Source organism: Dictyostelium discoideum (assembly GCF_000004695.1).
Source record: "Dictyostelium discoideum AX4 chromosome 1 chromosome, whole genome shotgun sequence".
Lineage (NCBI taxonomy): Eukaryota > Evosea > Eumycetozoa > Dictyosteliales > Dictyosteliaceae > Dictyostelium > Dictyostelium discoideum.
The window spans coordinates 3,437,920-3,462,919 of NC_007087.3; the positions used below are offsets into that span (position 1 = coordinate 3,437,920).

Below are 25,000 nucleotides of genomic sequence, written 5' to 3' on the forward strand. Positions count from 1 at the left end.
ATAATAATAATAATAATAATAATAATAATAATAATAATAATATAAATAATATAAATAATATAAATAATAATAAAAATAAAAAATAAAAAATAAAAAAATAATAGTAATATTAAAAATTATACCCTACAATGCCACAATTAATAAGGTGTGTTTTTTAGTGTGTTTGTGAGATTTATATTTTATGTGGAATAAAAATAACTTATTGATTGATTTATAGATTTCCTTGGAAATTTTTTATTTTTATTTAATTTTTTTTTATTTTTTTAATTTTTTAATTTTTTTTTTTTTTTATTTTATTTTTTTTTTTTTTTTTTGCAAAGGTTCCCTCGTGATAAAATTTTTTTTTAACTTTTTTTTTTTACACCGTCGTTAGTTTATATCGTTGTAATAATAATAGTAGAAAAAAAATTTCCACAATAATTTTTTTTTATTTTATATATCATATAATAACATTTTTTTTTTTTTTTTTTTTTTTTTTTTTTTTTTTTTTTATTATATATATTAACAATTTTTTTATTTATTTATTATTTTTATTATTTTTTTATAGAAAAGAAATCTCATTCATATTTTAAAGTTAGAGAAGAAGGTAGTAATAAAAGACCATCATCATTTTCAGCATCAAATCCAATAACACCAAGTTCACCACAAAGTACACATTCATCACCAATTTATAGGGGAGTAGGATATCATCAATACAGTAGTGTTAATAGTGGTAATAGTTATAGTGGTAGTGGTAATAACATAAACAATATTATTAATAATAGCAATAATAGCAATAGTAATAATCTTTACGGAAATAATAGTAACAATCAATCAAGTGGCAGTCTTGGTAATTTTTTAATTGACAAATTAGAATATTCAGCGGCAACAGTTACAGCATCAGATTTAAAGAGAGAACGTCAACAATTATTTCGTAACAAAGAGGAATTCACAATGGAATCAAGTAGTTATGGAGGTAGTACCATTGGTGATGATGATTTAGATTCATTGAATGGTTCATCGTCACAACAATTCAACCATAGAAATTCATCATGGGCCGATAGACGTGAGCGATTCATAAAGAAAGTAATGAATGGTCAATTCAATGAGGTACAAATGAGAGATGAACTCAATCGTTTACGTGATATAGAGGCTGATAAAATTAGAGCCGAAGAAAGAAGAACCCCTTCAATGAATATGGATGAATTTAAAGCGATAGAGATTGAACGTCTAAGAAAAAAAATTTATCAAGAAGAATTGGTCATATTCCGTCAAGAAGAAATTGAAAAAATACAACGTGAAGAAAGAATTAAAATTGAAAAAGAATATGATGATAAATCAATCATTTCCTCTCAAGAAAGACAACATATAGTTCAACAAATTATTAATCAAAAAGAAGATGAAAAAGGCTCATCACCACCTTTTCCAATACCCTTAGTTGTAAATAATAATAATAATGAAAATAATGAAAATGATAATAATAATAATAATAATAATAATAATAATAATAATAATAATAATAATAATAATAATAATAATAATAATAAAAATATAGATTTAACAAGTTTCAATAATAATATCAATATCAATAGTAATAATAATGAAATTAAAAATAATGTAATTGTAGATAGTGACGATGAAGAAGAATTAGAAAGATTAGAACAATTGAGAAGGCAAAGAGAAATTGAACGTTTAAGAGAGGAGGAAGAGGAGAATGAAGATAGAGTTGAGAGAGAATTGGCATCGCGTAGAAGACAAGAAGAAGATAGAATAAAGAGAGAAGAAGAGGAAGAGGAGGAGGAACAACGTAACTATTTAAGAAGATTAAAAGAATTGGAAAGAATTAAACAAATTGAAGAAGAGGAAGAAGAAGAACGTGAAAGACAATCTCAATTACAATCATCTCAACAACAACAAAAATCATCAAGTACTCAACGTTCATCAAATACTGTTACATCAACTTCATCATCATCTACTGGTGGTGATTCTAACCCATCAACATCACAAAAACCAACTAATCTTTTGAATTTAATGGGATCAAATAATAATATTTCAAATATTAATACAAATATTTTATCACATTCAATTGTAAATAGTAGTGGAGGTTTACCACCACCACCACCAACAGCTTCACATGTTGACAATAGGTCACGTAGTCATACATTGGCTGGTGAATCACATAGTTCAGAGAATACACCATTAGTTTCATCAATTGATAATAATGGTGTTAATAATAAAATGTCAAGATCTCATAGTGGTGGTGCATTATCAGGTTTAGCATTACCAACTGCTCCACCTTTACCAAACCAACCAAATGTAAATAATAGTAACAACAACAACAACAACAACAACATCAATAATAATCATAATCATAGTCATAATCATTCAAATAATTTACATCAATCAGCATTAAAGAATTCATCATCAATGTCAACACCATCAATTTCACCATCACAAGCAGGTAATTCAGCAACTTCAACTGTACCATCATCACCAATTTCAGCATCAACATCAATGTCATCACCAACATTGGTGGTATCACCACGTAAGGATGAACTTACAACATCAACTGGTTCAACTAGAAAAGGATCAATCTCTGAGAGAGAAGATAAGAAAAAAGTATCATCTTCATCAACTTCATCATCATCATCTTCAAATGGTGGTCTATCGTCATCAGGTAAAGATCATAAAAAAGATCATAGTTCTGAAGAGAAGGAGAAAGAAAAGAAATCATTCTTTAACAAACTATTTAGTAAGGAAAAGAAAGATCATCATTCATCATCCAAATCACCTTCATCCGGTAGTAGTGGTGGTGGTGAGGTGGATGAAAAGAAAAAGAAAAAGTTATCACCACGTGTTGGTACACCATTCAATGTGAAACACGATGTTCATGTGAATTTCAATGCTGATACTGGTTTCGAAGGTTTACCAAAGGAATGGGAGGTTTTAATTAAATCCAATTTCCAAGAGCCAGAGGTTATGCAACATCCCGAAGAAGTTTTGGATGTAGTTAAATTCCATGCTCAATATCAGGGATTGGCTTCTGCACCTGCAATGCATGCACCATCCATTCCATTGACCGATGAGCCACCGGTGACATTGAATGATCTAATCTCATTGGATGATCCAAAGAAGATCTATTACAATATCAATAAAATCGGTGAAGGTGGTGCTGGTGAAGTATTCGAGGCTATAAACTCTCGTACCAATCAAACTATTGCCATCAAGAAAATGAAATTGAAAGCTCAAAATCTTAAGACTGTTATCAATGAAATTGGTATGATGAAAAATTCAAATCATGAAAATATCGTACAATACATCGATAGTTACATTGTGGCCGACGAACTTTGGGTAGCTATGGAGTTTATGAGTGGTGGTTGTTTGACCGAAGTACTCGATCAATATCGTGATATCCAATTGAACGAGAGTCAAATCGCATTCGTTTGTCAAGAGGTACTCAGAGGCTTAGAGTACATTCACAAATTCAACCGTATTCATCGTGATATAAAGAGTGATAACATTCTCATTGGAGCCAATGGTGAGATTAAATTGGCCGATTTCGGTTACGCAGCTCAATTGACTCAAATTCGTCAAGAGAGAAACTCTGTCGTTGGTACCCCCTATTGGATGGCTCCTGAACTCATTAGAGGTAATAACTATGACTTTAAAGTCGACGTTTGGTCACTTGGTATCATGACCAGAGAAATGGCAGAGGGTGAACCACCTTACCTCGAATTCCCACCACTCAGAGCTTTATTCCTTTTAACCACTCAAGGTTTACCTCCAATCAGAGACGCTCATAAATGGTCAAAGGAATTCAATGATTTCTTAGCCCTTTGTCTTGAAAAAGATACTGAAAAACGTGCTTCCTCATCTTCATTATTACATCATCCTTTCTTAAAGAGAGCTTGTTCTGGTCCTGAATTCTATAAAGCTGTTGATGCTGCAAGAATTGAAAAAGAAAATCAATTACAAAATTTTGCTAATTTAACTGCAATTTAAAAATAATAAAAAAAAAAATAGAAAAATAATAATAATAATAATTATAATAATAATATTAATAATAGTAATAGTAATAGTAAAACCATATAAAACAACAATATATTTAAATAGTATATAATGATACAATAATATTAATAAGTTAAAAATAAAATAAAATAAAATAAAAAAAATGTATTAATAAGTATAAGAAAAAAAAAAAATCAAATATTTTCCAAAACTTGGAAAATATTTTTTTAGTTTTTGATTCTTGTTTTTTTTTTTTTTTTTTGGTTCCAGGGGTATTGTGTGAAGTTTGATTGTGGACGATTTGGGTGAATTTTTTAAATTTATAAAATCCAGCAATCTCTCATTTTTTGATAGTTTTTTTTTCATATTTTAAGAATTTTTTTCATTAAAAATAGATTAAATTAATTATTAAATGAGAGATTGTTGAATTTTATTAATTTTTAATAAAATTTGTTAATTTCTTTTTTCCAGTGAGAGGATTGAAAATTAGGTTTGTATCTAAGTCAATTCGAGATTGTTGAGAATCTTAATGTACATTGTACATTGGATTCGTAGGTTGTCACTTAATCGATGATTTTCTTGAGTGGTGTCTATGTTTGGTTTGAATTGGAAGAAGATTTGTTGTGAGGTTTCAGTTTGATCACACAAAAGGGGCATGGCTTGGTGAGGGCTTTTGATAATGCTTTGGTAATACTTACCTTTAATATTGATTATTTTCTTTATTTTTATGAAAGGAGGTGATTTCTCTCTATTCTAATGTTTGGATTTTTTTTATTTTTTTTATTCTTAAAATAATAAATTAATTGGTAAAAATAAGTTTATTAATAATCAAGATTAAAATAATTTATTTTTAGATTTGGAAAAAAAAAAAAAAATTAATTCCATTTTTGGTGAATTAAAATCCTTGGAAATGAAATTTATTTCTTATTTTACTTTTATTATATGAAATATTCAATGATAATAAATTATCATTTAAAAATACCTAAAATAATATAAAGTAATGTGAGAAATTCATAAAGGGTTATTTTTATTTTTTTTATCTCTTTTTTCCCGCCGCTTTCCTTTTTTATTTTTTTTTTTTTTAATTTTTTTTTTTTTTTTTAAATTATTTTCAATTTTTTTAATTTTTATTTTTTCACTTTTTTTTTATTAAAACAAAAAAGAATTAATAACATTAACGATAATAATATTACTCTTAATAATAATAAAAATACATTTATATTGTTAACACAACTAAGAAAATCTTTCTTATAACACAAAAAAACATATCCCTATTAAAATTATTTTTTATTAATAAAAACAATAATAATAAATTAAAATAAATTTTTGATATAGATACAAATATTTTAAAATTCAAAACAAAAACAATAATAAAAACAAAATAATAAAAGAAATAAAGCAAATACATCAAATTAAAATTTGATTTAAAAAGAAAAAAAAAAAAAAAAAGTATATATGATAATTTAATTTAATAAATAAAAAAGAAAAAAAAAGAAAAAAAAAATGGAGCCAATTGAATCATTGGAAACAATTGCAAAAAGAGTTGATGATAAAATCAATTTTTATGGATTATTAAATGTAGGAGAAAATGCAACAAATAGTGATATAAAGAAAGCTTTTTTTGCACTTTCAAGGCATGTTCACCCTGATAAAAACAATAATCCTGAAGCTCATAGAATATTTCCAAGTGTTAACGAGGCATATGTATGTAATATTAACTATTATTTTTTTTTTTCTTTTTTTTCTTTTTTTCAAAATAATAATTTTAAATTTTATTTTTTAAATTTCCAACCGTTGGGTATCATTTTATTTTATTTTTTTCAGTTTTTTTTTTTTTTGAATTTACACAATTTTTTTTTTTTTTTTTTTTTTTTTTTTTCCCATTTTTCCAAAATAACTTCACCCCAAACCATTTCTATTTTTACATTTTTTTACATTTTTTTATTTTTATTTTATTTTTATTTTATTTTTATTTTATTTTTATTTTTATTTTTTTGATATTAATAAAAATTTAAATTAAAATTTTATAGCAAACTTTAAAAGAAGAATCAACAAGAAAAAGATACGATTTACAGTTAAGAAGAGAAAGAAGAACTTTAGAATCAAAAAAGACAACAACCACAACAACAAATACAACATCAGTAACTGTACCATCAGCACCAACAAAAACATCAACAACAACACCAACAACACCATCTAAAAAGTTTGTTCCACCAGTTAAACAAACTACTACAACAGCACCATCATCGACTACTACAACTACATCAACAGCACCATCATCGACTACTACAACTACATCAACAGCACCATCATCGACTACAACTACATCAACAGCACCATCATTGACTACAACTACATCAACAGCACCATCATCGACTACTACAACTACATCAACATCATCATCATCATCATCATCATCATCATTTTTTGATTCTGAATCTTCAAATACACCACCAACAACAACCACAACCACAACAAAAGAAGATTCAAATTCAGAAGTTTCTTCACCAAATAAAAAAACATCTACTTCAATACCAAAATCGAGATCAACCTCATCATCATCATCATCATTTGAATCAATGTCAAGAGAAGATACAGTTTTCCCAGAAATTTTCTTTACTAAAAAATCAACTGCACCACCACCATCAACATTTGCTAAAAAATCATCAGCTTCATCATCATCATCATCATCATCATCATCATCATCATCATCATCATCATTTTTTTCATCATCAACGTCAACACCAACCTCTACATCGACATCTACATCAAATACAACAGAAAAAATGGATTTCTCAGATGAAGATGATATAGTTTCATCGCCAGTTGAAGAAAAATCTGAAGTTAAATCATCTCAAAGTAAATCTTCACAAAACTCAACTCCAACCAAACCAAAACCTCCAACTTCAAGATCAACTCCATCGAAATCTCATACAACAAGACAATCTGTAAAACATGTATATCAAGAAAGGGATGACAAAGATGAAGAAATTTATGAAGATGAAAAAGAAAAAGATCAAGACGAGGTAGAAGATGAAGGATCAGAAAGATCTGATCAAGAGAGACCAACATCAACAAGAAGAGTATCCCATCCTACAACCAGAAAAGCAAGTTCACCAGTTTCTAAATCTCGTTCAGGTTCCACCTCTTCCTCTAGATCTTCAAGGACATCTGCTTCTAAAGAAGAAGATTCTGATGCCGAGTATGAAGTCGATAGAATTCTTGACAAGTTGGAAATTGATGGTAATTTGTACTATATTGTAAAATGGAAAGGTTATGGTAACCGTTACAATGAGTTGGTGGATGTAAGAGATTGCTTCTGTAGTGATTTGATTGAAGAATTTGAGAGAGAGTACAAGAAAAAAGTTGCCAATAGAAAAATGGAAAGAAAAGAGCGAGAGAAAGAGAGGAGTGAGAGGAGCGAGGAAAGAGAAAGACTTGAAAGGGATAGAGAATCAGCTGAAAAAGAGAAAAAAGAAAAGAGTGAAAGAGAGAGACGTGAAAGACTTGAAAGGGATAGAGAGAGAAGAGAAAGAGTTGAAAGAGAGAAAAAAGAAAAGAACGATAGAGAAGAAAAAGAACAAAGAGAGGCCGAAGAAAAGAGACAAAGGGAAAAGGAAAGAAAATTACAAAGAGAAAGAGATGAAAAGGAATTGAGAGCACAACAAAAGGAAAAGGAAGAAAGAGAAAGAGAACAAGAACGTCAAGAAAGAGAAAGACTAGAGGCAAAGAGAAGGGTAAAGGAAGAAAAAGATCGTAGAGAAAGAGAAGAGAAGAAAAAGTTAATTTCACCAAACGTTAAAAAAGCAACTCCTGCCACTAGTGCCAAATCAGTTAAAAGCACTGCTCACAGATCCTCCAGACTACCAATGCCAGTCGTTGAAGCTACCTCTGAGGAATCCGATGATGAAATGGATAACAACAATTCCTCATCCGATGATGAAACTTTGGTTTCCAGAAATGCTAAAAGTGGTAGTGATTATGATGAACCAGCTCCACCTCCAAAATATTCAAGCGGAGCCAAAAAGAGAACTCACAAAGCCTCATCAGATGAAGAGGAAGAAGAAGAAGAAGAGGAAGAAGAAGAGGAAGAAGAAATTGAACCAGAAGAAGATGAATATGTCAGATCATCTTCAAGAGGTTCAAGACCCTCCTCTAAGAAAGTAGCTCCACCACCTCCATCTTCAAGATCTTCAAGGAGAACTGTAACCCAAACCACAACTACCTCATCAATAAATAATAGAATAAAGAGATCAAAAATAAATTAAGAATTATTTTTTTTTTTGAAAAAAATAAAAAAATAAAAAAAAATAAAAAAAAATAAAAAATAAAAAATTTAATTCAATTCAATGTAATAATAATAATAATAATAATAATAATAATAATAATAATAATAATAATAATAATATTATTATTATTATTATTATTATTATTATTATTATTATTATTATTATTATTATTATTATTATTATTATTATTATTATTATTATTATTATTATTATTATTATTATTATTATTATTATTATTATTATTATTATTATTATTATTATTATTATTATTATTATATAATATATATTATTCAAATTCAAATTTCATATGGTCATTATTAAAAATTTTTTTGATAGATATTTTTATTTTTTTTTTATTTTTTTTTTTTTTTAAAATTTTATTTTTTTTTATAATTTATTTTTTTTTTTTTTATTTTCTTTTTTTTTTAAATTAAATTTTTTTTTTTTTTTTTTTTTTTACTGTTATACATCCCACGTTTTGGACAATTCCATAAAAATAAACTTTTAAATTATTATTATCATTTTAGTTCCACATCATAACAAAGCAATTAGTAAAAAGTAGTGATAGTATATTATTAAGAATAATAGTTATTGTAAATAATAAATATAAATATAAATAATATACAAAATTATAATAGTGCATTATAATTTAAACTATTTAAAATAATTTGAATAGTATAAAAAAAAAAAACAACAATAATAATAATAATAATATAATAATAATAGCAACAATAATATTAAAATAATAATAATAATAAAAGAAAAAAAAAAAAAAAAATTTTGAAAAAAAAAAAAAAAAAAAAAAAAAAAAAAAAAAAAAAAAAAGGAAAATAAAATAAAAAAAAAAAAAAAGAAAATGTCAAATACACCTCTATATACTTTGGATGAAAATTGTAAACAATCATTAAATATACTTAATCCTGAAAATAGAGGTATTTACAATGATGAAACTAGAATTCAATCAGCTAAATTTATAAAAAATACCATTATTGGTAATAAATTAAAAAAGAGATTATTCATTGAAGCTGGTACTATCCCTTTGTAAGTATTTTAATAATAATAATAATAATAATAATAATAATAATAATAATAATAATAATAATAATAATAATAATAATAAAAATAAAAATAATAATAATAATAATAATAATAATAATAATAATAATAATAATAATAATAATCAATAATAGTTTAAATAGGCTCGAGTTTAAAAAAAAGAAATTTCTTTTTTTTTTTTTCTTTTCTAAATAAATTAATGATCAACATAATAATAGTTTTTTTTTTTTTTTTTTTTTTTTTTTTTTTTTTTTTTTTTCTAGGTTTGTTGATATATTGAATAAAGAAAAAAATGAGGATTTATTAATCCAAGCATCATCTGTTATTGGTAGTTTTGGTTGTAGTATGTATATATATATATATATATATTTAAAATTATAAATACCTATTTTCAAAAAAATAAAAAAATTAATCCCAAAAAAAAAAAAAAAAAAAAAAAAAAAAAAAAAAAAAAAAAAGGAATTGATGAAGGATCAGAGAAAATTTTTGAATATAATGGTGTTACACCATTAATTAATTTATTATCAAGTAATAATTTAAAATTAGTGGAATCAGCAGCAAGATCATTAAAAATTTTATCACTATTTCATCAACCACCAACCTCAATATATGAAGAGTCTGGTGTTAAATTATTGATATCATTATTTAATCATCCATTAGATTCTGTTAAAGAAGTTGCTGCAACAATAATAGCAAGAGGTTGTGAATCATTATATTCGAATAATAATAATAATAATAATAATAATAATAATAATAATAATAATAATAATAATAATAATAATAATAATAATAATACTAATATTGGTAATAGTAGTATTATAAGTAGTGGTAGTAGTAGTAGTAGTAGTAGCAATAGTATAAATCATTCATTATTACAATATCAAAATTTTGTGCATATTCATGGTGGATTAAATTCAGTGATGTCAATATTGGCATCACCAAGATCAAAGATACAAGAGGCATGTCTATATGTTATTAGTTGGTTAACTCGTGACAATGTCCCATTATCAACTTTTATTGTTAATGATGAACGTAGAATATTGGATATAATCATTTATTTGTTTAAAAAAAATAAAAGTCCAAAAATTAAATTATTGGCCACAAATTGGTATGTTTTTTTTTTTTTTTTTTTTTTTTTTCCCTTTTTTTTATTGATTGTTATTGATATTGTAATTGATCATTATGGTAATTATTATTGATATTGTTTTTTTATTATTATTTTTATTACTTTTACTAATAAATTTTTTTTTTATTTTTTTCATTTTATTTTTTTAATTTTTTTAAAAAAAAAAAAAAAAAGTTTATGTAATTTTAATCAAAGTAAAACATTACCAATAACATGTTCACTTAAAAATATATTACCAATTATAATTCGATTAATGTCAGAAGAAGAATCAGTAAAAGAGGAAGCACCAATGGTTTTAGCAAGATTAGTAGCAGATAATGAGGATTTACAAAGAATAGCATCAGAGGCAGAGGCGATTTCAAGATTGAGTATATTTTTAAAGGATAGTAATTCATCGGAAAGATTGAAGGAGAATTCGTTGTCAGCGATAGCGGTGTTATGTAGCTCGAGGGAGGATAGTAGAAAACAAGTCGTAGATGCAAAGATAATACCACAAATTATAAGTAGTTTAAATTCAAGCAATTACGCAATCAGAGCAGCAGCATGTAATTGCACGAAATCATTATCAAGATCGATTAAACAATTGCGTACCTCATTATTCGATTGTACGATTGCAACACCATTATTGAAATTATTGGATGATCAATCATTAGAGGTGCGTGTATCAGCATCGGCAACACTTTGTAATTTAGTATTGGATTTCTCGCCTATGAAACAAGCGATAATGGACAATGGCATCATTGTGAAATTGGTGGATCTAACTCAAGATTCAAATGATTTCAAAATTAGATTAAATTGTATTTGGGCTTTAAAGAATTTACTTTACATGGCTGAACCATCGCTAAAAGAACAGGTGATGAAGGAATTGGGTTATCAACGTTTAATTGAGTTGATAAAGGATACCGATCCTTCGATCTCTGAGCAGGCCTTGGCGGTTTTACGTAATTTGGCATTCAAAGATAATGATCATCTCATTAGTGAGCTTCATTTTCATGACCAATTAGTACCAACCATTGAGAATAGATTGGCTTCAAATATACCTGAAATCATTAAACAAACACTTTTTGTCATTTGTAATATAGCGGGTAATGAAAAGATTAGATCTTCCGTTATGAACTCTTCAATAGTAAATAGACTCATTCATTTCATGGAACATAAACATTGTGAAATTCGTATCGCTTCAGTTTGGTGTGTTTGCAATATCATTGGTCCTGATGAAAATTCAACCTCTGCAAGTAGAGTTTTAAAATTTAAAGAATTAGGTTATCAAAAGAAATTAGAAATGTTGGCTGATCATGATTCAAATATTGAAGTAAAAGATAGAGTTAAAACTGCTTTAACTTTATTTAAAAAATGTGTGTTTTTATAAAATAAAAAAAAATATAAAAAAAAATATATATATATATATATATTTTATTATTATTTATTTATTTAAAAAAACATATATATATATATAAATAAATATATGAATAAAATAAATAAATAAATTAAATAAAAAAAAAATAAAAAAAAAAAAAAAAAAAAAAAAAAAAAATTAAAAATTATAATAGTTTGTCAATTAAAATTTTTTTTTTTTTTTTTTAATTTTATTTTTAGAAAAAAAAGAAAAGAAAAAAAAGAAAAAAAAAAAAAAAAGAATTAAAAATAAAAATAAATGATTTTTTGATATTTGCAACAAATCTTTGGTCAAAATCTCGAAATCATTTCGGTTTATATTTTTTTTTTTTTTTTTTTTTTTTTAATATTTTTAATTTTTAATTTTATTTTATTTTATTTTTTTTTTTTTTTTTTTTTTTTTTTTTTTTTTTAATAATAACAGTCAACCAGTACTAGGGAACGACTTAGTTTGCCTCAGTATTATAATAAAAACACACTTTCCACTTCACTCTAAATAATCAAATTTCCCTTAGCCATTTTTTTTTATTTTTTTTTTTTTAATTTGTGTTTTAAATTCATTTTATTTTTTTTTTTTTAAGGAATCTTTTTTTTTTTTTTTTTTAATCACAATAATATATATATTTTTTTTTCCTTTTAAAATTTATATTTATAATAATCATTTAATAAAACACAAAAAATAAAAAAAAATGAAATTTGGAAAATATTTAAGAAATAATATGATTTCAAGATATGAAGAAATTTATATTGATTATAAAGGTTTAAAAAAATTATTAATGGATTTAGGTGCAATTGAAGAAGAAAGAAAGAGTAAACAGACTAAACAACCACATGGAAATAATAATAATAATAATAATAACAATAATAAAAACTATATACTTCAATTTCAAGCATCTCAACAAGTTTCCGATAGAAATTCAAAATTCTTATTATCAGTTTGGAATCAATTTCAAAAGGTTGATCGTTTTATTCAAGATAATGAAAAAGATTTATCATCAAAATCAAACTATATGGAAAGTGTATGTTTTATTATTATCATTATAATTATACATATTTTTAAATTGGTTTTATTAATTATATTATATTATTTTATTTAATTTCAGTCCAAAGATGCTCAATTAATTATTTCATGTATTAAAGAAATTGAAGAACTACAAAATTTTGTTCAACTAAATCTTGATGGATTTAGAAAGATTTTAAAGAAATTTGATAAGAAATTTACAATTACAATTGGTCATGAATATTTTAAAAATATGATTTATTCACATTTTCAAGCAAAGATTTCAGTTTTAAATTATTATAATACTAAATTATCAAATATTTATTCACTTTTTTTTGGTGACCCTGAAGAATTAAAGAATTCTGAAAGATCTGAAAGTGGTGTATTTAGTGTAAGTTTTTATTATTATTTTTTTATTACTTTATTTAAATTTCTAAAATTTAAACTAATTATAATTTTTAATTTTAGTTTTGTATGGATGAACAAGAGTAATCAAATATTATTATTTTATAGCTTTCTTAATTTTATCTTTTAATCCAACTGTACACTCAAGACTCTTTTTTTTTTTAAATTTATCTATACACTTTTTTTTTTTTTTTTTTTCTTTTTTTCTTGGTCTTTTTTTTTTTTTTTCCAATTTATTTATTTTTTTTTAATTTACCAACTTTAAATCAAAAGAAAAAAAAAAGAAAAAAAAAAAAATTTTAATTAAAGAATTGGTTTCACAATAAAAGGATTTTATCATTTAATTTCTTGTTTTTTTTTTATTTATTTTATTTTCTATTTTTTATTTATTTTTATTTTTTATTTTTTAATTCTATTTGTTGTGTTATGAAAGACAACATAAAATTTGTGTTTTTGATTCCCAAGAAAAGAAAATATTAAAAAAAAGAAATTAAATTAGAAAAAGAGAAAAAAAAAAAAAAAAAAAAAAAAAGAAATTAAATAATAAATTGATACCTATAAATTTTATTTACATATTTAAAAAAAAAAAAAAAAAAAAAAACCTTTTAAAAAATCTATTTTTGTGTGAATGGGTTTGTTTTGAAATTTTTATCAATCCTTTCTCTTTTTTCTACTTGTTGTTTTGAATAAAATATTTCATTTTGTTTTTTTGTATTTTCAATCTTTTCTCTTTCCATTGCATCAGTTGATATCTCCATTGGTTTAAATTCAATATATTCTTTTTTATTTATAGTTGGCATAGAAATTTGTTGTTGTTGTTGTTGTTGTTGTTGTTGTTGTTGTTGTTGTTGTTGATTTTGGTGTAGTTGGTTTGGTTGAATTATTTGATCAATTTTTAATAATAGACAAACTATATCAATTGCAAATCTAAATGTTTGAAATTTACTTCTATAAGTTTCAAATATACCATTGTTGATTGGATTTAAAAAGAAATCATCTTCACCTTTGCTAAATAAATTAATTCCAATGATTTTGTCAATATCATCTTTAAAATTACAATAAAAGGAATCTAAAATTTTCAAAATTGGTTTATTACTTTGATTACTTAATAATGTTATTGGAATAGTTTCAATAGATCTTATTAGAGCTTGATAAACTTCCTTATCGATATATGTTGTAGATGATGATGATGATGATGATGATGATGATGATGATGATGATGATGATGATGAATCATTATTTTTTTCATTATTTTCTGATTGATGTTTCGAATTTAATAATAATGATTGAATAATTGAAAATTCTGGTGAACAAGCAGATGGTAAAATGAATAAATCTTCAAGACAACATTTACCAATACCCATACCAGTTACATAGCTACCAACTCTTTGACGTAAAATATGATTAGAAGAGCCATAAATTTCAACTGATAATAATGGTGATTTAGTTTTTAAATTACAAAGTTTAACCTTATTATCAGAATTATAAAAAGTTATTTCACCACACTTTCCAACGAAATTTTTTAAAAATAAATCGTCATTTATTCCATCTCTAATTGTCGAATCAATTGAATTAATTACACTAATACCAAATGATCTTGTTATTATTTTAATATGTTGTTCTTGAACATTATCAAATATTAAATAATTGGTATTGTTTGATATTAAATTATAAATTAAAGATTTTGAATATTCATCAATTGATTTAAATATTAATATAATATTGCTATATTATTATTATTATTATTATTATTATTATTATTATTATTATTATTATTATTATTATTATTATTATTATTATTATTATTATTATTATCATTATTAATATTGTGGTTTGAAATTGTTACAACTCTTTCTAAATATTTACATAACTTTATAATTTTATTTTTTAAAATTAATTTTTCATATTGTAATAATTCTGTTCTTTCTTGTGCAGAGTGAAATATTAATTTTGTTTTATCTTTTTCATTTTCTTTATTATTATTATCAGACTTTGTAATACCTTCTTTTTCAAAATTTGATTTTAATTTTAATATTTCATTTATAAATATAATATTATTATTATTATTATTATTATTATTATTATTATTATTATTATTATTATTATTATTATTATTATTATTATTATTATTATTATTATTATTATTATTATTATTATTATTAATATTGATTTTATTAATTCTATTATTATTGTTGTTATCAATTATAAAACTATTTATATGTAATATTGATTCATTGTTTAAATTAATACTAGGATTATTTGATAATATTAATCTTGGATAAATTATGATTTGGTCTTGAAATGAAATTCTATTATTCATTATATCCAATACAGTTAATTGTTTATCATTTCTTTCTATATACAATGATTTTAATGATTCCAAACAAAGTTTACTAATATTTGATACAATTGAATTATTATCATTATTAATAATATTATCATCTAATTTTGTATTAATAGTTGAATAGATGGTATTGTATAATAATTTTAAATCAATATCCTTTAATTTTAAATTTAAAATCTCTTCATTTGTTAATGATATTTCATCATTTTCATATTATATTATTATTGTTTTTATTTTTGACGATTTTAAAATTGGTATTAATGGTATTCTTAATGATTTTAATGTTGGTTCTATTATTGTTGTAAAACTTTTTTGTAATGAATAAATCAAAGAAATTGGATGAATTCCTTTATCCATTACAATTACACATTCCCTAAAGAGTGAATAAATTAAGAGTACTAATGTATTTGTTCCATCATGGCAAATTGATTCTAACATTTGGACTGATTTCTTTACAATATTTGAAAAAACATGTTCAACTTTTATGCACTATTAAAAATAAATTAATTAACTAACTTTTATTAAACAAATACAAAATATTAAAAATTAAAATTCCACCAAAAAAAAAAAAAAGAAATAAAATAAAACAAAGATACATACCTTTAATATTTCAGAAGCTTTTTTGGAAAGTTTAATAGTTTGAGTTTCATTACCATAATCACTTATATCATCATTTTTGGCATTTTCATCATTTACCAACATTTGATATTGTGCATTCAACCCATAACAACTTTTAACAATTTCATATAGACTACCAATCACATTTAAAATCAAATCATTTGTATCCATACCATGTGATTTGATTGATTTTTGAATTAAAAAAAAAAAAAAATCAAAAAAATCAAAAAAAAAAAAAAAAAAAAAAAAAAATCAAAATCAAAAAAAAAAATGACCAAAAGTAAAGATTAAGGTTTGAGAAAATATCTAATAAAAAAAAAAAAAAAGTAAATTAAACAACAAATTATTTAATCTTTTTTATTTTTATTCTTTTTTTTTTTTTTTTTTTTTTTTTTAATTAACACCAGACAGAAATTTCGTTTAAAAAAAACTAAATTGGATTAAGTTAGTTGAAGTTTTTAAAAAATCAAAAAAAATTCAATAATTCGCAATGATTTGAAGTATTGTTGTCATGATTATAAAAAAAAAAAATAAAAAAAAATAAAATTTCTTATTTCGTTTTTTTTTTATTTTAATTTTTTATTTTTTTTATTTTTATTTGGGGTTGGTTCTCCTCACAAAATATTTCGTCCAACAGTTAGAATTTAATTTTTTTTAATTTTTTTTTTTTTTTAATTTTTTTTTTTGATTTTTTTTTTTTTTTTTAATTTTTTTTTTTTTTTTAATATTTATAGTTTTTTTTTGGTAATACCAGTACAACTAGTAATCAATTATTATAGATATCTAAACATCTATAGCATAAAATATTAATTTTCATTCCAACTAGTTGTAAATTTATTCACCCCCCCTCAACACACCACATTTTTTTTTTTATTTAATTTTTACACAAAGAGAAAAAAAAAAAAAAATTTTTTTTTTAATTTATTTAAATATCATTTCTATTATTGTCTATTTTAATAATATTTAATAATAAAAATATAAAAAAAAAAAAATATTAATAAAATAATAATTTGTAAAATAGCAAAAAAAATAAAATAAAAAAATAAAAATAAAATGGGTATTTCAAATAATAAAAAACAAGCAGTCGATGGTGCAAATCAACAACAAACAGATAAATATCCAAGTAAATCAGGATTACCACCAACAATTGGTAATGGACCAATGGAAAAGTATGAACCAAAAGATGAATATATTAGAGTTGACTCAATGCAACAACATTGGATTAGAAGAAAATTAATTTCAGATAAATATCCAGAGATTTTAAATTTACCAACAAACCATACACCAACAGCATTTTGGGTAATTGGTTTGGTCGCTTCTTTAATTATCACTGCAAAATTATTAGAGAATTCACCAATATGGTTAATAGTAGTTGTTGCCTATATTTTTGGTGCAACCGTTTCACATGCACTTTGGGTATTAATTCATGAACTCACTCATGATTTAGTCTTTGAAGGTTCATTCATGAATTCAGTTTTCCTTTTAATTGCTGATTTACCACATATTGTACCAGCTGGTGTCAGTTTTAGACATTTCCATAGAGTAAGTATCTTATTTATTCTTTTTTTTAAAAAAAAAAAAAATAAATAATTATTTTTACTAATTTAATTTTATTTTTTTTTAAAGTTACATCATTCATTTTTAAATGAAACTTATACTGATCCAGATGTACCAGTACCATTTGAAAATAAACTTTTTGGACATTCAATTGTTGGTAAAGCAATTTGGTTTTGTTTATATTCAATTGTAATTGCATGTAGATCAGTTTTCTATCCATTAAAGAATCAATCACCATTCAGTATGTGGTTAGTTGCTAATTACATTTGTAATATTACATTCACTTATGTAATCTTCCAATGGGTTGGTGTTTATGGTATGACTTATTTAGTATTATCAAGTTTAATGTCTGTTGGTTTCCTTTTACATCCATTAGGTGCTCGTTGGATCGCTGAACATTTCGCTGTTACTCAATCAGAACAAGAAACTTATTCAACTTATGGTTTAATTAATACCATTGGTTTCAATATTGGTTATCATAATGAACATCATGATTTCGTTCGTGTTCCATACGTTTATTTACCAACTCTCACTAAAGTTGCTCATGAATTCTATAAAGGTGGTCTTAAATATCATACTTCCTATTGGAGAGTTTTATATGAATTCTTAAATCAAGATGGTTTCACTTTTAATAGTAGAGTAGTTAGAAATCCAAAAGTTAAATAAATAAATAAAAAAAAAAAACAATTTTAATTTATTAAAAATAAAATAAAATAATAATTCGAAAATTTGCGTTGTATTGTTGAGGTTTTTTTTTTTTTTTTTACATTTTTTATTTTTTTTTTCTTTTTGTAAAAGCACAAGCAAACCACACCACGAAAACACTTTCCTTTTTTATTTAATTTTTTAAAATTTTTTTTTTTATTTTATTTTCATATTATGAAAAGTATATACTTTATATTTATTTTATTAATAGTAATAGTAAATAGTATAGTAAAATCTCAAGAGATATTAAATTATTATATAAATAATAATAATAATAATAATAATAATAATAATAATAATAATAATAATAATAATAATAATAATAATAATAATAATAATAATAATAGTAGTGATGGTGGTAATGGTACAATTACAAATCCATACCAAAGTTTATGTCAATTAAATAATAACTTAAATAAAAATTATTCGCCTATTATAATTAATATTGCATTTGGTTTTTATAATTCTACAAATTGTACAATAGAAATTAATAATATTAATGAAATTAAAATAATTCCATATAATGATAATAATAATATTAATAATTATAAAAATGTAATAATAGAAAATATTAAATTAATAATTAATAATTCAAATTTAAATATAAATGAAATAATAATTACATTTTCATTTAATTATTTTAAACCATTATATATTTGTAATGGTAGTAATGTTAATTTTAATAATGTTGAAATAAGTTCACCACCATCATCACAATCACTATCACAACCACCATTACCATTATTATTATTATCAACCATAAAATCATCATTTATGTTAATAAATATTATTGATTCAAATTTTATACTTTTAAATCAATCAAAATTAATAAATAATGGTGAAGTTGATTTAATAAATTCAAAATTAATTTTAAATGAAAATTCAATATTGGATGGTTTATTTATTAATGGTAGAGATAATAGTTTAACAATTATTGAAAATTCTGAAATTATTGATCCAAATTTTTATTTTGAATCAAGTGAATTGTTTATAAATAATTCAAAGATTTCAATTAAAAATACAATTTATGAATTCTTTGGATTAAATTATTTTTATTGTTTTAAAATTTCAACATCAATTTTTAAAATGGAAAATACAATTATTAAATCATCAATTTATTCTGGTAATGTAATTCTAGTTGGTACTCAAGGTTCTCAATCTACAAATGTAACATTAAACAATATCATTTTAACAGGTTTAAAAAGTTTTCAATCAATTTTTAAATTTACACTTGGTACTTTTAATATTAATAAAATTACATTTGAAAATTGTATATCATCATGTTTATTTTATATTGATTTAATAATTGGTGAAACTTTATTATCAATTAATAATATAAATTTAATTGGTAATAAAAATATAAAATTCATTGAAATTTTAAATCAATCACCATTCTCACCACCATTATTAAATATTACAATTTCAAATTTAATTACAACTTGTGATAATACGTACCAAAATTTTATTACAACAATTGAAAATAATAATAGTAATAATAATAATAGTAGTAATAATAATAATATTAATTTAAATATTATAAATTCAAAATTAAATTGTATTGGTGAAAGTTGGTTTAGGAATTGTTTAATTTCATTTGAAAATTTAATTATTGAAACTAGTTTTAAAAATAATTTATTTAATTTTAATAATAATTGTAATGTAATAATTAAATCAAGTATATTTAAAACAAGTAATTATCCAAATGGTGATGGATTTTTATTTTCAATTGATAATTCAATAGTTGATATTGGTAATTGTACAATTAATAATTGTGAATCACCATTTTTACAATCAAAATTATCAAATCTAACAATTAATTCCTGCAATTTTACAAAATCAATTTCTATTGAAAATTCATTACTTTATTCAATTTCATCTATGATGTTAATTAAAAATTGTAATTTCAATCAATTGAATTATCCAATTTTAATTCATTCAAAAAATTCAAATATTTCTATAATTAATTCAAATATATTAAAATCATCATTTGGTAGATTACATTTAGCATTAATAGAATATTCAAATATAATTTTTAGTGAATTTAATATGACAGAATGTTTCTCTTCAAATAGTTTACTTTATTTTAGTTTAGATAATACTACAAGTACTAAAAATTTAAATTATAATTTTTTAATTGAAAATTCAACATTTTTAAAAAATTATGATATGCAAAGTTTAGATGTTAGTTTAATTTATAGTAAATATATGAATGGAAATATTATTAATAGTAAATTCATTGGGAATTCATTTAGTCCATTAATTAAATCAACTCAATCAACATTATTAATTAAAAATGTAACTTATTCAAATAATAGTGGTTCTTTTCATTATGGAAGTAATGATTATTATATTGAGGTTAATGGTTTCACATTAAATAATAGTAGAATTCAATTAGATTATCTTTTTGCATTTGAAAATTATTTTAATGTTTTTTTTAAAGATATATTCATCATTAATAATTATCTTAGTCAATATTTATTCATTTTTAATGGTTATATGTATAATAGTATAACTTTTAATAACTTATTATATATTGATAATTTAATTGTAAATATAAATGGTACTTCAAGAATTCCATTTAATAGTATAATCAATTCGTCATCTTTATCAACCACATCACAATTTATATTTATAAATAGTGGCTCAATATCATTTAATTCATCAAATATTATAAATAATTTATTACTTTCTTCAATGATAAGTATTGAAAATTCAATATTATCATTTTCAGAATGTAATTTATCATTAAATAAATTTCAAGATGTAAATTCTTCAAAATTATTAGACTCTTTTAAATCATTAATTATTTTTGAAAATAGTACAATAAATTCAAATATTGGTTCATCAGGTAATGACGAAGGAGTTTTAGTTGGTAAATTACCAGGTTTAATAAATTTATTAAATTCAGGAATAAAGATATCATTTTGTAAATTTAAATATAATATATTCCCATTAGATAGAGGTTCTATTATTAGTTATTTTTCAAATAGTTATTTTGATAATTATCAATTCAATGTATTTTCATCAGAATTCTCTTCAAATGTTGCAGATATAGGTGGTGTTTTTTATTTTTCAAGTAATTTATTTGATAGTGTTACACCATATAATCGTTATAATATTGAATATAATAATTTTTCAAATAATTTTGCAAAAACTGCTGGTGGTGTAATTTGGAGTGATGATTTATTATTTACAACGCAATTAAATCCTTTTATTTTATCTGTAAACAAATTTTATAATAATTCTTGTATTTTTGGTGAAAATAATTTATCAATTAGTATGTAATTAAAGTATTTTTAATTAAAATAATTAAAAACATATTAATTTTTTTTTTTTTTTTTTTTTTTTTTTAAATAAAATATATTAGTGCCAAAAGATATTTATTTATTTAATAATGAACAATATAGTGATGAAATTATAGAATATATATTTTTAGTTAAAAATTATTTTGGTGAAATAGCAACTCAAGTATTTGGTAAATTTAATACATCAATTAAAATTAAAACTAATGAAACAATTTTAATTAATGAAACATTTATAACATCAACAATTTATTCTGGTAAAGGTACATTTCAATATAGACTTTATGGTAAAGATTTAGTTTATACAGTAACAATATTAGATTTAAAACCACAATTATCAATGGATATAAAAATAAAAAATTGTTCACCATTTAAATATTTTGATGGTAATTCAATGAATTGTATTTATTGTCCAATTGGATACTCATTAAGTGATGAAAAATCAAATTCATGTGTAAAATGTAATAGTGAAATTGTAACTTGTCAATATGGTCAAGTGTTTTCAAATGAAAATTATTATATGGTTGATAATAGTCCTTTAAAAGTTTATTCATGTGCTAATGATATGTGTAATGGGAATAACACATGTATTGGTGATAATAATATTGGTGATTTATGTTACTATTGTACAAATTATCATGAAAGTACTTCAATACAAGCTTCAAAGAATGGTATTCAATGTTGTTCAAATTTCAATTTTTAACTTGAATGAAAATTTTTCTTTTCATATAGAATTAGTATTTTACCATTATTTAGAATTTCTATTGATTTCTTTGATGGTTATTGTTATTTTAGTGGTTTAAATTATTTACATAAAGTTTTAATATCAAATTTAATTATTCTCTTTTTATTTATTATTAGTTATTCAGATTTAACAATATGGTTGTTAAATAAATTTTTAAAAAAAAGAATTATAAATTTACCAAAATCAATTAGAATTATTTTAAAAAGAAATAATAATATTAATAATAATGATATAGTTTATAAAATTAAATGTTTATGGTCACTATTTCAATTATTATTTATACCAATAATGTTTAATTCAATATCATTATTAGTTAATAAAGTTGTAAATAATGAAAATTTATTAATAATAGATTTTACAATTAAATACTTTGGTGGTAATGAATTTCAAATATTATTATCAACATTTTCAATTATAATTATTATTTTAATTTCATTTATTTTAATATCATTTACAATTATTAATTTAAATTTAATTAATAATAGATTGTTATTATCAAATCATTATTATTTAAATTTAAAAAGAATGATTTCAAAATTAAATTATAGAAATGGATTTAAATGGTGGGATATAGTCATTTTAATAAGATCAATCATTTTCATAACACTTTCATTATCAATGATATTCAATCCAATTGATTTCATGCCAATTATAATTGCAATTCAATTAATTTATACAATAATTTTCATTTTTATTAATCCTAAAAAAAATGAATTATCAACTTCATCTTTTAAAAAATTAAATATAATAACCTCAACAATCACAATATCAGATCCACATAATATTTTAAATATAATTCAATCATTTATATTCATTAGTGTTGGTTCATCATTATTTTTAAAACTTTTACCAAATATTAGAGGTTTAATTATAACTTGTACATCACTTTTTTTATTTATTTTTTTTATTTTTATATTTAAAAATAATAATAATAATTATAATAAAAAATAATAAGATGGTGGGAATAATTTATATATACAATATTAGTTGTTTTTATTATTTTTTTATTTTTTTTTTTTTAATTTGCAGTTGCTTTAATTATTCTAATTTCATCAATTGGTTTATCGTTATTTGTTTGCATTGCATTCATTTTTTGTACAACTTTCATTCCAGATTTAACTCTTCCAAAGATTGTATGCTTTCCATCTAACCAAGGTGTAGGCCCAAATGTAATGCTTTTTCCACACAAAATTAAAGATTAAAAAAAAAAAAAAAATTAAAAAAAAAAAATAAAAATTAGAAAAGATGAATTGGGTAGGTGTTATATATATATGTTTGTAGATAAGAAAATAATTACAAAAATTGTGATCCATTAGAATTAACACCACTGTTTGCCATTGATAATATTCCTGCACCTGTATGTTTTAATTCTTTTGTAATTTCATCTTCAAATTTTTTTCTAAGGATTTTATTATTAAAATTATTATTTTCATTTTTATTATTTTCCAAATTTTAATTCAAGTTAGTTTAATATTATTTTCTAAATTTCTAATTTTATGTAATATTTTTAAATGAAAAATTACCCATATATACTTTCACCTCCACGACCATTTCCTAATGGATCTCCTCCTTGTATCATAAAATCCTTTATGTTTTATTTAATTTTTTTTTTTTTTTATTAAAAATTTTAAAAAAAATAGTGTTAATGATTAATGGATCTTATGAAATAATAATAATAATAATAATAATAATAATAATAATAATAATAATAATAATAATAATAATAATAATAATAATAAAAATAAAATATAGTAATAATAAGATAAACGAGACCAAGCCAATTGTTTTGTGACATACTTTAATAAGTCTGTGAAAAATTGTATTATCATAATATCCTCTTTTTGACAATTCATAAAAGTTTTTACATGCTTTTGGTGCATGGTTATAATATAATTCCAATGTAATATCACCAACTGTTGTTTGAAGTGTTACTGTTTGTTCTGTCATTTTTTAAATTTCAAAAATAAACAAAAAAAAAAAATAAAAAAAAAAAAAAATGAAAATGAAAATCAAAAAAAGTGTGTGATTTTTTTTTTTTTTTTTTATTCATTGTATTATTTTTATTTTTAATTTTATTTTTATTTTTTGGAATGTGGAATAAACCTCACACAGATTTTTAATAATCCTTTTTATAAATATTTTTATTATTTTAAATCAAGTTATCAAAATTTTAATTTTTTATTTGTGTTTTTAATTTTTTTTTTTTTTGTTTTATTTTTTTTTTTTTTTTATTTGTTTATTTTTTAAAAATGTGAAATGAATCCCACAAAGATTTTTAATAATCATTTTTACTAATATTTTTTATTATTTCCAAACAAGTTATCAAACTTTTTTTAATTTTTTTTTAATCTCCCAAAAATTAAAAAAAAAAAAATTAAAAAAAAAAAAAAAAAAAAAAAAAAAGTTGACCAGTGGAATTAAACAAAAAAAAAAAAAAAAATAAACAAAAAAATTTCAAAATTTTTAACCTG

General features: G+C 21.8%; 8 protein-coding genes across 8 annotated transcripts in view; 6 read left to right on the forward strand and 2 right to left on the reverse strand.

The window, feature by feature from the left end:
- The window catches only part of pakA (p21-activated protein kinase), a gene marked incomplete at both ends in the record, with an annotated part of 5,365 nt that extends 1,384 nt beyond the window's left edge, over positions 1-3,981 (forward strand). The window contains one exon of the mRNA XM_641140.1: positions 548-3,981. Coding sequence (XP_646232.1) covers positions 548-3,981 — 3,434 coding nt within the window. The remainder of the gene's footprint in view (positions 1-547) is intronic.
- A 1,509-nt stretch (positions 3,982-5,490) lies between these two features.
- On the forward strand, positions 5,491-8,255 carry DDB_G0269732 (hypothetical protein; the record flags this gene model as incomplete). The annotated part of the gene is made up of 2 exons (XM_641141.1): positions 5,491-5,691; positions 6,018-8,255. The coding sequence occupies 2 exons, from the start codon at positions 5,491-5,493 to the stop codon at positions 8,253-8,255; spliced, it is 2,439 nt and encodes an 812-aa protein (XP_646233.1).
- An 877-nt stretch (positions 8,256-9,132) lies between these two features.
- armc8 (armadillo repeat-containing protein) lies at positions 9,133-11,827 on the forward strand (the record flags this gene model as incomplete). The annotated part of the gene is made up of 4 exons (XM_641142.2): positions 9,133-9,317; positions 9,596-9,675; positions 9,792-10,440; positions 10,633-11,827. The coding sequence occupies 4 exons, from the start codon at positions 9,133-9,135 to the stop codon at positions 11,825-11,827; spliced, it is 2,109 nt and encodes a 702-aa protein (XP_646234.2).
- Positions 11,828-12,542: 715 nt separating this feature from the next.
- DDB_G0269734 (hypothetical protein) lies at positions 12,543-13,345 on the forward strand (the record flags this gene model as incomplete). The annotated part of the gene is made up of 3 exons (XM_641143.1): positions 12,543-12,872; positions 12,957-13,244; positions 13,322-13,345. 3 exons carry the CDS (start codon positions 12,543-12,545, stop codon positions 13,343-13,345), a joined length of 642 nt encoding a protein of 213 aa, XP_646235.1.
- Positions 13,346-13,872: 527 nt separating this feature from the next.
- On the reverse strand, positions 13,873-16,391 carry DDB_G0269736 (hypothetical protein; the record flags this gene model as incomplete). Its single annotated transcript, XM_641144.1, has 4 exons — positions 13,873-14,983; positions 15,130-15,758; positions 15,969-16,091; positions 16,203-16,391. 4 exons carry the CDS (start codon positions 16,389-16,391, stop codon positions 13,873-13,875), a joined length of 2,052 nt encoding a protein of 683 aa, XP_646236.1.
- An 882-nt stretch (positions 16,392-17,273) lies between these two features.
- desA (sphingolipid delta 4 desaturase) lies at positions 17,274-18,443 on the forward strand (the record flags this gene model as incomplete). The annotated part of the gene is made up of 2 exons (XM_641145.1): positions 17,274-17,762; positions 17,847-18,443. 2 exons carry the CDS (start codon positions 17,274-17,276, stop codon positions 18,441-18,443), a joined length of 1,086 nt encoding a protein of 361 aa, XP_646237.1.
- A 213-nt stretch (positions 18,444-18,656) lies between these two features.
- DDB_G0270628 (hypothetical protein) lies at positions 18,657-23,043 on the forward strand (the record flags this gene model as incomplete). The annotated part of the gene is made up of 4 exons (XM_641146.2): positions 18,657-21,763; positions 21,890-22,455; positions 22,654-22,905; positions 23,015-23,043. The coding sequence occupies 4 exons, from the start codon at positions 18,657-18,659 to the stop codon at positions 23,041-23,043; spliced, it is 3,954 nt and encodes a 1,317-aa protein (XP_646238.2).
- A 504-nt stretch (positions 23,044-23,547) lies between these two features.
- Positions 23,548-24,476, reverse strand: cypE (cyclophilin-type peptidylprolyl cis-trans isomerase; the record flags this gene model as incomplete). The annotated part of the gene is made up of 4 exons (XM_641147.1): positions 23,548-23,704; positions 23,827-23,928; positions 24,053-24,114; positions 24,327-24,476. 4 exons carry the CDS (start codon positions 24,474-24,476, stop codon positions 23,548-23,550), a joined length of 471 nt encoding a protein of 156 aa, XP_646239.1.
- Positions 24,477-25,000: the final 524 nt, after the last annotated feature.